This window comes from Hibiscus syriacus, unplaced genomic scaffold (assembly GCF_006381635.1).
Source record: "Hibiscus syriacus cultivar Baekdansim isolate YM2019G1 unplaced genomic scaffold, ASM638163v2 tig00110633_pilon, whole genome shotgun sequence".
Classification (NCBI taxonomy): Eukaryota; Viridiplantae; Streptophyta; class Magnoliopsida; order Malvales; family Malvaceae; genus Hibiscus; species Hibiscus syriacus.
The window spans coordinates 34116-47075 of NW_024062806.1; the positions used below are offsets into that span (position 1 = coordinate 34116).

Genomic DNA, 12960 nt, shown 5'->3' on the forward strand with positions numbered 1-12960 from the left:
TATTAACATTTGATTGATTGATTAATTAATTAATTCATCTTTAATTTATAATTCATAGTATCTCAATTCATTAAATAAATTTAAGCAGTGCCTATAGTCAACTACTACTACTTGGGCCTTTAGAATTGGAGAGCTGTAAACGAAGTCAACAACAAATATTATTGTTATACGTGGCGCGAGGAAAAAGAAGGGATATTGGAATCGAAATTGGTCGCCAAAGAGAAGAAAAGAATAAGCATTGAAGGAAGAATGGGACGGTGGAATGAGTCTCCGGTGGCGATAGCCGTTACTTCAGCGGTGATGGCGTTGGGCCTCTTTTCAATCTCAGCCACAGCATCAAGGCCCTGCAAGACCTTCCTCGTCTCCTCCTATTCCATCTCTTTACATAACCCTAACGACCCTTCCCACGCTGTCTCCTCCCGATTCGTCGACGTCTTCACTGAATTCGCCCAATCGAATACCTTACCCATACCCGCCGATCCTAAACCCTCCAATGTTTTCAGCTCTCTCCGTGATCGCAGCAGGGACATTCTCAGCGTGGTCGCCGCTCTCCTCCTCGGTGTCGGCTGCGGTGCTCTTACTGCCGCCACTATCTACTTGGTCTGGATGATCTTCACGGGCCGTCGCGAGTACCTTGAGGATTACGAGTCCGACGAAGAATTTAGTTCTAAAAAGAATGGGTATGTTAACATTCCTCCGAATCCTGCCGTCAACGTTAAGGAAGAAGCTCTTTGTAAAAAAGTTGGCATAGTTGTTATTAATAATAGAATAAATTCTGGGATTGATTTTTCAGTATTTCGGCCATCTCATGTCTATGTCTATGCATTTTATATATAATCAAAGTACTGCCACTGTTATTGTATTACTTTGGATGCTATTTACTGCGTGCTTTGTTCTAATGTGCTTTAATTTCCAATCGGTGCATTTTCTTTGTTTCTCTTAAAAGAAAAAGTAAAATGAAAATGCCATTTACTGCCTTAGAAACGGAATGATGTGGTGGCCGATGCATCCCTTTTTTGGTGTATCTATGGAAGGAAAAAATAGTAATTGTGTCAAGGTTATTATAATGTTTTGTTTTGGGGCAATTATTTACTGGCTTTCTATGCGATATTGATCAAAATGCCCTCATACAGCTTTTAAGCTTATTGGAATCGCATTTGTTTGATTGTGTGATGGGTCGATGAGAATAAGTTTGGCTTATGGCTGTTGGCGGTTCTCTCCTTCTGGTTTGGGTAGAGAGTCGCGCCTGGCAAGAGGTCGCTGTTAACCGTGTAGAGCAGAGGAGGGGGTGTGTGTGTGTGTCGTCCATAGGAAGATCGTTGGGGTCGTAGGGAGTCAGCCCCCTTTCCAATCTCAGTTGGGGATACTTACAATGGTCTTCAGTGTATGTGTGTTAACCACAGTGTTAGGATAGTTGTTTGTAGGTTGATTAGGTTATTATGAGCTAGTAGTCATACTTTGGATTTTGTACCGATAGGTCACTTAGACCTATCAGAGATCTTGTCTGAAGGTCTTGTTGGCACACTATAACTGAATTAAAAGGTTATTGAGGATTCCGGTGAAAGGATATATCTCCACTGAGGTGTAAATTAAATGGTTTCCCTTTTGTTCTGTGATTATGTGAACCTATGACTGTTACTTCTTGGATGCTAACCTTATGATGTTTCATGCGTTATACCAATGATTTGTTGCATCAATCATAACTGTCATATGCACTTCTGCCAAATTATCTGGTTTATCAATCATCATCTTAAGCAGTGCTAGAACCCTCTGTTTTAACATTTTCCCGCTTTCTCATCGAGAGGTAGAATCCAAAAGCTCAGTGAATGGTAATTGTGTTTTTTTCACAGACCTTAAGTTCAGTTGTAAATCAGCTATGAAGTATGTGATATTAATATGGTAATCTTCATAAGGCTTGGTTTTATTTGGCAATTGATTCAATGCCTCGCTTTCTTGGCTTAATCTACCTGGGACTTACCTTTCTGATCGAAGAACACGACTTTTCTGATGGGAAACAGTTTTTTCCCCCCTTTTATTATTATTGGAGTTATACTAAAGAAAGGATGTTTAGGTTTGAGGCTTAGTTAGCATTTAAGTAAAATAATTGGGTCAATATCTTAGTATTTATGTTTATATACTATTTAGGTATGAGGCTTAGTTAGCATTTAAGTAAAACGCCATAAAAACTTTGCTCACTCTTTTGTATCACTCAACTTTTTTTTTTCATCACTTTTAATTTTGTCAATAGTAGTATTGAACTTTAGGTTTACATTCAATTATATATTTTTATTGTTAAATCAATAATGAGATGATGATATAGCTTACTGATGTTGCTGCCACACTAAAATGATGTATGTCGTTTTGGTGCGGCTGTTTCAATACTAAAAACAAATCAAACGATCAGATTAAAGTTATTTGTTATCCATAAACATAGTAAAACAGATGCATAAATAACCAAAACATATGTAAAACTCTACCTACTTAAACTATGTCTAATTTTATATATATTATAAGTCTTTCCCGTGGATAACAATATAACTGGAAGAAAACTAAAATGTGTATAGGTATATCGATGTTTAAAAACATATACTCAAATATCTGAAGCAATGTTTGCATAAAGTTAAAACTTCGATATTAAGTTATATATTTTGGTAAATCATTGATATAAATTTAGTTTTCTATTAAATATTTTAATAAAAATATTAGTAGATTTGATATAGCTTTATGAATCTTAATATATGATTAAATATTTTTTATTAAAATATGATTAAATATTTTGGCGAAGTTTAAAATACTTTGCTTTAGGGTTAGAAATATTAGCCATTTCATGATTTGGTAAAGCGCTAGAAATATTAACGGTTAAAACCTACCAAAAAGTTCATATATTAGCCATTTCGTGAAAATTATTTTGCTCTTGTACGTTTGAAAAGTTTGTAATTTGGTCCAAAATGTTAAAATTATCGGTAATTGATTTAAATATTTTAGTTTGAATAGGTTCCACTTAATTTTAAACAGGTGTAAATTAATATTTCTAAAAAATATTTTCAAGTATGAATTTTTACATAAAATTTTCATAAACTTATATAATCTAAATACAAATTAATTTCTATTCTATTTTCAAACTCTGTTATCTTCACTTACAATAATATTACAAGTCAACGCATAAAATTAAGATGTTTAATGTTAAAAATGTACACTGAATTTAGGGGGGGAATAGATTTGAAGTGAGATCAGGGTTTTAATTAAAAAGGCAAAAGGGTAACTATTGCCCCTGTAGTAGACTTAATTTATCACTTCCGTCCCTATCGTATTTTGCATCAATTTAACACTCGAAGTTGCTCAATTGCATTATTCTATAACGCTACCCCTAACTTAAAATCTTAAATTATAATCCCTAACCCCTAAGCTATAACCCTATTACCTCTAAACACTAACTTAAGGTTTATAATTTAGGGTTTTAAGTTAGGGAATGGTAGGTCTACTACATGGGCAAAGGTGACCCAGTTAATTAAAAAAGATGATGCAATAATTATAAAAATAATTAAAATCTCATTAAAATTAAATTTAAAAATATATTATAATTTTATGTTACTTTAAAAAAATTAATCACAATTGAATATGTTTCATGTACCGAAGAAAACTATCAACACAACTATAAATCACTTTCAAAATGTATATAAATCAAATTACTCTCTTTTTAAGAGGAATTAAATTGCTTGATTTCAAAATTATCAAGAACTTAAAAGATGTTAAGAATCAAAATATTTAAGTCAACTAAGTATAATTTAAAAGTTTGGGCCAAAATATTTACTATTGGAACGTACATATATCACTAAAGAATATCAAGTTGGAATATTTCGTTAGGTGATAAATGATTGCAGCGACAGTTAAGCCCTTGCTCCGCATCATGTTAAGGTTCGTTTATTTACTGAATATAAAATTATTTTTTAGAATAAGATTATTAAAATGTAATATTAGTATAAAAATATTTTATTATATTGTTTGATTTATTTAACAGGAATATAAGATTATGATGTTTGGTTGAATAAATATAATATTATTTTAATATATATTTTACTAAATTATTCTTGTGATATATTTTTTTCTAAAAAGTTAAATTTTAATATTAAATTATAAAATATTTGAAAATTCAAAAATATTTTAATTGTTACACTATCTAACTTTTGAAAAAAATATAATTAATATAATTAGTATATTAAACTTATATTTTTAAATAATTATAATAGGTATCATATTGATTTATATAAAATATAATATAATATAAAAAATAATAATATTATGGTCTCGAGTCAATAAATATATTATTTTTCAATGTTTAAGATTCATTTTTTAATAATTCAAAGTTATACATTATTTTAAATAATTACATTTTTACAATAATATCATTTTCGTCTCATACAATTACAAATAATTAATATGTTGATTATTAAAAATATAAAATAATTTTAACTACTGAAATTTATTAATATTTTACTAAATTAAACTCTTTGTATATTATTAAAATGTTTATAATTTTGAGCAGAGCACAAAAAATAATAATTAAGAATGATCATTTTTAATTTATTAATTTAATGAAATTTGTCTAAAATGATGAAAATTGTATAATACCAAAAAAATCTCAAGTAATTATATTCTCATAATTTTAACCAAAAAATGTTACTATCGAGAAAAAATTATTATATAATAATCTTTGTAGTGAATCAAACGTGGGAATACAATACCATAAAAGATTATTCCCCTTAAAAATAATCTTTTTCGCAAACGGGCGAGAAGGTAAATTTATGTATTTTGTGATTTTATCTCCTTGCATACCATTATTACCGAAGTTGGAGTATTTTGTTAGGTGATAAATGACAGCAGATGAAGATGAGTGATTAATGCTTTAGCCCTCTAATCAGATGAGACGTTCATGAACCAAGCAACAGTCATCAACTTAGAGATGGATGATTTTGGACAGTGGATCTTTACGCCTATTTATGAAAGAATTCTCAACAAAAACTCTTCAAACAAGCTGGATATATTAAGTTAAACCTCACACAGTCACCCCAACTTCCGCATAACTTTAGAGTAATGTGTTTAAATGCAAGATCCCACAGTGAGATGATGTTGATTTTAAACTGTCATTTGTGGGGCTCCATATTCACCTTGTCAGTAACCACCTTCCTGTTGTTCAATACATTGATGAGGAGATCACTGGCTTGACGGGCGGACGGCCGCTCCTGCGCGACCGTTCTCGTGCACTGCAGTGCTATTTCAAGCACCTGATATGCTGCAGACTCCTCGCAAGGTAAGAGCGGTTTCAATGTAGGATCTATCAGCTCCCCACGATCAGAACCTTGCGTTTGGATACGCATCTCCACCCATCTCACCATGTCCATATCTACACCGAAAAAGCTGTCAGTTGGCATTTTCCCGCTTACAATCTCCATTAGCACGATTCCCATACTGTAAACGTCGGTCTTCTCGGTTGCTTTGAGCGTATAAGCGTACTCTGCGAACAGGAACGAGACTTTTTGAGCTTTAAACCATGTATAAAAAATATTGAAGATGTTAACTTGGTACTTACCTGGTGCAATATAACCATAAGACCCTGCAAACAATGAGTTCGATTCTATGTCGGAGATGGAGTCATAATTCTCCACAACTGATTTTGCTAGCCCAAAATCCCCCAAATGCGCTTCCATGTTAGAATCTAGCAACACATTGCTCGATTTGATGTCCCTGTGAACAATCTTCGGCACACAGTCGTGATGGAGGTACTCCACTCCTTGGGCTAATCCGACGGCAATCCTTATCCTAGCCTCCCAATCAAGGCTCTTCTTGATATTTACCGGCTGCTTATGCAGCCAATCCCACACACTTCCATTCTCCATGTACTCGTAGATCAGGAGATTGAAGCCAGCTACTCTGTTTATACAATACCCCATCAACTTCACCAAATGTCTGTGCCTTATCCTCCCAAGTGTCCTGATCTCTCTTGTGAAACTTCTGTTCAGTAGAAGATCTTCCTTCCACAGAATCTTTTTGACGGCCACGGTTTCTCCTGTTCGAAATTCCCCTTTGTAGACCGTTCCAGACCCTCCGGAGCCAATGACGAACTTGTCGCTTAGATTTTTCGTGGCATGCACGATGTCTTCCCATTTGTAGTCTTGCTTATTAGCCCCGTGATGGAAGAGTAGCCTTCTCCTTGCTTGGGAAGAACTGGAAGAAGAGTAGGTGCATTTCACTTCATTGCCTCTCTTGAAATATTCTCTCCTTTGTTTCAAGAAGATGGTTACTACCAGCAACGCAATTGCCGCTAAAGTAGAAATCGCTGATACTACCACCACGGATGTTTCACTTAGTGATCGCTGCTTGCCGGATCCAAGGTTGTCACAACCATCAAGAGGGCTTCCACAAAGATCTAAGTTCCCTTCAAATGCTTCGGCTGGCCAGTGCGACAATCGTTTGCTTAATTTGCCTAGGAGATTATTGTGGGAGAGATTAAGCTTCCCCAAGCTGCTCATGTCACCTATTTGAGGAGGGACTTCTCCTATGAGTTGATTGTGAGAAAGATCAAGGGCTTCAAGCTTGGATAGCATTCCGATAAAAGGTGGGATATTTCCGGTGAGGTCGTTGCAACTGAGGTCTAGAATGCTTTGGAGATTCTTTAGTTGCCCAAGCTCAGTTGGTATATCACCATTGAAGCCATTCCTTGAGAGCTGCAGCTCATATAGATTGCTTAGCTTGCCTATGGTTTTAGGAATGGGACCAGAAAGTTGGTTTCCATTGAGGTTGAGTATATTAAGAGACGACAAATCACCGATTTCACCAGGGAGAGTTCCATTGATCGAGTTGCCGTCAAGGTGCAGTACCAGAAGCTTGGAAGAATTGAAAAGCTGTCGAGGAAGAGCCCCGAAAAAATGATTGGAAGAGAGCCGAAGCTCTCCAAGTTGAGACAAATCACCCAGCCATGGCGGTACCGGTCCAGAAAGCGAGTTGTCGTTTAAATCAACATGACTCAACTTCCTGCACGACTTGAGCTCATCTGGTATAGGTCCAGTGAGCAAATTACCCGAGAGGTCTAGCAGCGACAGTTCATAAATCATGCCCAACGATACCGGGATTCTTCCAGTGAATCTGTTTTTCCCTAATCTTAGTCTATCTAGAGTAGGCGAATTCCCAAGCTCCTCAGGAATTTCACCATCAAATGCATTGTTTGTTACATCAAATGAAAGGAAAGAACGTGAACCACATAATGGAGCAATGCTCCCATTCATTTTGTTCTTGGAGAGATTTATTCTTGTCAGGTTGGCTAAATTGATCAACGAGGCAGGGAGATTACCTTCAAGTGAATTGTTGTAAAGCATGAGCTGCTCCAGGGCTCGAAGGAACCCGAAACTAGTGGGAATGCCACCAGATAGTTGATTGTCCGCAATGTCCAGGATAGTAAGTTGATGGCAGTAACCCAATGTGACTGGAATTTCACCCACAAGCTCATTCTGCCTCAGATGAAGCAGCTGCAGCTCCTTCAGCCTGCCAAAAGTAACCGGGATCTCTCCGGTAAAACGATTGCCAAACAAGTCCACCATTTTCAAGCTCGAACAATTACCGATCTCACAAGGGATGTGCCCACTCAATCGATTTTCGTACAGATACAAGATTTCAAGTGCATCCAGCATTCCTATTTCTCCAGGAAGTTTGCCCTCTAAATTGTTGTGAAACAGAGCAAGTGTCTGCAAGTTGCTGAGGTTTGCTATGGATGGCGAAATCGAACCGACCAGGCTGTTGTTGTGGAGATAGAGATCGGTCAGTTGATGCAGCTCATACAGCTCAACTGGTATCGATCCATTCAGCGTGTTGTTGGACAAATCAAGCTGCTTCAAAGATGAACAATCTCTCAATTCCACTGGGATTTCACCGAAAAGATGAACGTCCGAAAGGATCAAATGCTCCAAATGGCTGGTGTTGGAACATATATTTCTTGGAATTGTACCCGAAAGATTGTTGTTTGATAGAACCAAGTAAACCATCCGACTCAACTGGCCTAGTTCTTCGGGAATGCTTCCTGTGAGCCTGTTTAACGACAAATCAAGAGTCTGAAGATTGCCCAAGTTCGCTAATGACTTCGGTATTGCACCCTCGAGATAGTTCCCCATTAAACTGAGATAACCGAGTTGGCTCAATTCACCGAGCTGGCTTGGTATATACCCTGAAAGAGAGTTGTTTATGAGATTGAGAGTTTGAAGGTTATTGAGACGACCCAGTTCATCTGGGATGGATCCATTAAGATTGTTGAAAGCTGCAGTGAATACGTTGAGGCTTGAACAGTTCCCAAGCTGACGTGGGATAGGGCCATTGAGTTGGTTATCCTGTAGAATCAAATCCTCAAGTCCGGCGAGTTGACCCAGCTCGGGGGGAAGTGAGCCTGTGAGACGGCATGAAGCCAAGCCGAGGGTGACCAGGTTGACAAGTTCTCCAAATGTGGAAGGAATGGGGCCAGTAAGCTCATTGTCACCAACTCGCATGACTCGGAGACTGGTGATTGTACCCAGCTGAGGTGGGATGGGTCCAGAGAGCATGTTTGAATACAGAAGCAAAGATTCCAGAGAGGAAAGGTTAGAGAGGGTGGTTGGGATGGGGCCCGTAAGGCGGTTAGACGAAAGATCAAGGTGGCGTAGCTTTTGCAACCCACCGAGCGAGGCTGACATCGAGCCACCGAGTGAGAACCCGGAAAGGTTCAAACTCACAACATGGACTGAGTTGGCGGAGGAGCTAAAGCCACAAGTGACACCAGTCCAACCACAGAAATTAACGGAGTCGCCATGGGAGGACCAGTCACGCAGAACATTCTGAGGGTCTTCAATAAACGAACTCTTAATCTCCAGCAGAAGCGACAACTCTTGGTTTTGACAGAGAACAGAAGCCGAAAACAGAAGAGTGAGTAGGAAGAAGAAACCCTTTTTCATGGCGTCCATCTCTTGGGAGAAACAGGGCATTGCATGAATATTTATTCCGTGGACATGGCGAAGGATCATTAAACGAACCCGCGTTGGAAGTTGGTAATGGTTTGCCTTAAAAAGGGTGAAAACTTTAAAAAGGAGTGGTGCGATAATCAGAGAAGAGATAGAGGGAGCGTTGGGGTGTGTCAGTAGGGTGCCATAAATGAGTTGCCTGTATTCGGAACAAAGAAGCAGCTTGGTGGAGATTGAGGTTTGGTTCTAACTGTACTATTGTCCACAGGTGTGCTTAGGGTCAGCGTTGGATCGAATATAATCGACTCTAGTCCGGTTAAAAAAATTTTAAGTTATTCGAATCGATGAATCTTAATTTATAACTCAGACTTGATTTAAAAAATTCGAATCAAGTCGAATTTATAAAATTTGAGTCCAGTCGATCTTTCGAATACACTGATTACTAAAAAATTCGAGTCGAGTTAAAAAATATCTTTCGAATCAAGCCGAATTTAAAAAATATATTTACAAAGTTCAAAAACTTAACTTAAACTTGAAAATTAAATCTACTGATTACTAAAAATTTCGAGTTATTCAAGTTACTCAAGTTGTATTTTACCATTAAATTTGAACTTAAAATTTTTTCGAGTAGAGAAAAATTTAATTTTTTAAATCGCACCCATAGGTGTGCTCGTAGAATGAATTAATTTAATTATTATTTCTTATTTTCTGAATTAGTTAGGTCAAATCCAGTCAGGGCAATGAGTTGGTATTGTGGGGAAGGTGGCTCTGTTTTGTTATCAACTTTGAATAGTGTGTTAGCTCACGACGACTTCAATTAAAAACCTCTTTTATATACCGTGTAAAGTATATAAATGATATTTGATTATTAGTCTTTAGTGGTTGAGATATCGATTATTAAAAAGTGATCCTTATTATATAATATTGTTATGTTGAGTTTTTTGTTTTTAAAAATTATAAAATATTACTCGATTATTTTTATATTCAAAACTCATTAATTTTTGTTAAAATTGGGTGGTAACTTGAATTGGACATTTGCCTATTGAATGAAATATGATAAACTCTAGTTTTAAAATCTTAAATAACTATCATATTTCAGTCAGTATCTTAACATTCATGCTCAAACGACTATCAATTTTTTAACAAATGACGATTTAATAACATATGAACTATTGAGTGATCATTTTGTAACTTTTAATAGTTGATAGAAACAACAAAACAATATCATATAGTCAAAGGATCATTTTATAACTTTTAATACTCAATAAACTCTATAAAGCAATTTTTTATAGTCGGGTGTGTATATATATATATATAAAGAATCAATAATAGATACAAAATTTTATGTTAAGAGATGGATTTTAAAATTTTAAGGAATAAATTTATAAAAATTAAAAAAATTATTAATTAAAAAATATAAAAATTATATGCTAATATTTTAAAATTTTAAAATTTTTAGAGAATCATTCGAAAAAGAAAAAGAAATTTTAAAAAGTTAGCTGCTCGAAGTCAAAGTTAGGGAATGGAGTCCCCGCCTCAAGTTACGTACTGTACAATATTCTTCACATGACATACGATAATATTCTCCCCCTTTTCCCCCCAAAACCCAAAACTCAAAACCCAAAACCCACGTAATTATCTACAACGTAACCTTGCTGCAACTATTCCCATTAATAATTACGCTCGTTTCATATAAGAATAATATCTCCTATGCCTAATTGTTTATACGTAGAAGAAAACAACTAATAGGACGCTTTGTTTTCTGTTTTCTTTAATTACTCTAATAACTTATCTTAATCATATTAATGTTAATATTAATATTGGGTTGAGCCACCAAAACCCTCCTCTTTTGTGGCACTTCGATTCCTTTCTTCATTGGTAGCCTACTCCAATCGAACCTTACCTCATTCCAAATTCCTTAATTATTTCTGTTCTGCCCGTGTAATATAATCCCACAATTACATTGGATTTATATGTAATTATTTGGTATATAAGTGATGAAATTAAGCACAGTTAAAATATTTTACCTCTACTTAATTGATATTAAAAATAACAAATAATTATTCTTATATTTCTTATAAATCTTCTCTGCAAGATTGATTTTCGTATCTCAAAATTTTTTAGATAATTCTTTGGTAGTTAAAATCCTGAAAAGGAAAAAAAACCATCTTTAGACATAAAGACTTCTTTGCATCTCTATAAAAGTTGCAACCTCTTGACATGACTTTTGTCAAGTTCACATGATATGTTGAGCTAAAATTTATTGTCAGTCTCTTGTATCTATCAGGTCTGTTAGCTTACGAGTAGGCATCATGACTTTACGTACATTTGATATCAATAATAAGGGTCATTATAAAGTCTCTCGGTCAATACTAAGAAAGAATTTGGAGCACATTCTTATTGATTCTTTCTATCCATCCTAATAGAGATAGAAGACTCAAACACTGATAAGTTGTTGTATCATCATTGATTGTGACTCTTTGCCCGTATTAGAAGGGGTGAACCATCAACGATCAAAACAAGCTATTTGTTCTCATCAATAATTGGTGCGATGAGCGAGAGATGTCTCCTAAAAGAAATGAATCAGTTGAAATACACCCTTAAAGGAAAAAAAGCTAATGGGGTGTTTGGTAAACAACTGATAGTTGGTAGCTAATTCCAGTTGTTGGTTTGACCAACTGATTTAATTAGTTGATTTGAGAAATTTATTTGATTAATTGTTTGTACATATGTGTTTGGTAAAATTTAGCTGATGACTTATATGGATAAAATGAAAAATAAAGGTATAATACGTTTAGTTGTTAAGTACATATATGTTTTATAATATTTTAATCTTTATTGGGGTGAAATTATTCGGATAAAATACTTTTGACAAGGAATTAAAAATTCCTTAAGAAAATTAGTAAATATTTTTGAAAATTTTGAATATATTTTTAATTTAATATTTACAAATATTAACCTTATGAGATTGATACATACTACTAGCCTTGAATAAAATATCAATACTTCATTTTTTTACTTTCATGTTTATTATATTTTCTTAACTAAAATATATTGAGAATCTACAACTAAAGAATAGAATAATATAATAAAATAAAATTTCACTAATTCATCATTAGATCAAGTGGATTAGGATGGAGGCTTTTGCACTAGATTAGATTTTATGGCAATGATGTAATTATGAAAATAATAACGTTAAATATGTCATTTAACATCTTGTTTTGCAATCAGTTTTCCCAAACTGTTGAATTTTCTAGCGTTTCATTTTCAGCTTATTTTGTACAACAATCTCTTTAAAAAAGTGTTTACCAAATACTAAAAAATAGGGTTTAACTATCAATAAGTTATTTATGTTCAAATAAACTAAAAGTTTTTCAAAAAGTTGTTTACCAAACACCCCCAATCACCTCTCATCTTCTTCCTGAAATACCCCCGTCGCACTTGTTATTTTCGATCGACACCTATAAAATTGAGCTATAGAGCTTTCATGTGTGGTCAAAAATCCCTTACTCGAATCACTCTTCCTATGAGCATTAGACACGGCAACGCTCTTTCTTTTACGAAGCATGCCCCCTTCACCTACAGCAATTCATACTCGAGGCAACCAAAGTTGAAGCAGAAGCCCGAACATGTGACTAGAGAAGCTAGGCTAGCCAACACCTCCATTAAACTTCTATGTCACCACATGTGAAAGATAAGCTGGTAGACCAACCAGGTCTATCCGAAAATGAGCCATTAATATTGCTGCAAATATATTCATCTCTATGACGATATCACAACACCAGATGTAGCCTCGAAAAATGGGTAAGCCTCATAGATAACTCTCATAATCAACATGTAACTAATATATATGAGAGTTACCTCCTTATTTAATAGCGGATCCAGAAACATTTTTCATGGTGGGCACATATTTGTTACAACATAAAAAATTTAAGTGAGATGGGTACAAATAAAATTTTAGGATGAATATCGTCCATAAAATAAA

At 35.0% G+C, this 12960-nt stretch overlaps 2 protein-coding genes across 2 annotated transcripts; one reads left to right on the forward strand and one right to left on the reverse strand.

Annotated features, from left to right (window-relative positions):
* The first annotated feature begins 246 nt into the window (after positions 1-246).
* On the forward strand, positions 247-865 carry LOC120136489. Its single transcript, XM_039152509.1, has one exon. The coding sequence runs from the start codon at positions 250-252 to the stop codon at positions 835-837; it is 588 nt and encodes a 195-aa protein (XP_039008440.1). The 5' UTR covers positions 247-249; the 3' UTR covers positions 838-865.
* A 4276-nt stretch (positions 866-5141) lies between these two features.
* Positions 5142-8978, reverse strand: LOC120136492 (LRR receptor-like serine/threonine-protein kinase GSO1). Its single transcript, XM_039152512.1, has 2 exons — positions 5588-8978; positions 5142-5512 (listed from the first exon to the last, which is right to left on the reverse strand). The coding sequence occupies exons 1-2, from the start codon at positions 8976-8978 to the stop codon at positions 5142-5144; spliced, it is 3762 nt and encodes a 1253-aa protein (XP_039008443.1).
* Positions 8979-12960: the final 3982 nt, after the last annotated feature.

Bases quoted from the DNA above. Each gene is read 5' to 3' on its own strand.
- LOC120136489 (XM_039152509.1), top strand. From the start codon at position 250: ATGGGACGGTGGAATGAGTCTCCGGTGGCGATAGCCGTTACTTCAGCG.
- LOC120136492 (XM_039152512.1), bottom strand. From the start codon at position 8,978: ATGGACGCCATGAAAAAGGGTTTCTTCTTCCTACTCACTCTTCTGTTT. The intron at 5,513-5,587 runs GTAAGTACCAAG...TCCTGTTCGCAG, and splicing joins TTATGGTTATATTGCACCAG to AGTACGCTTATACGCTCAAA.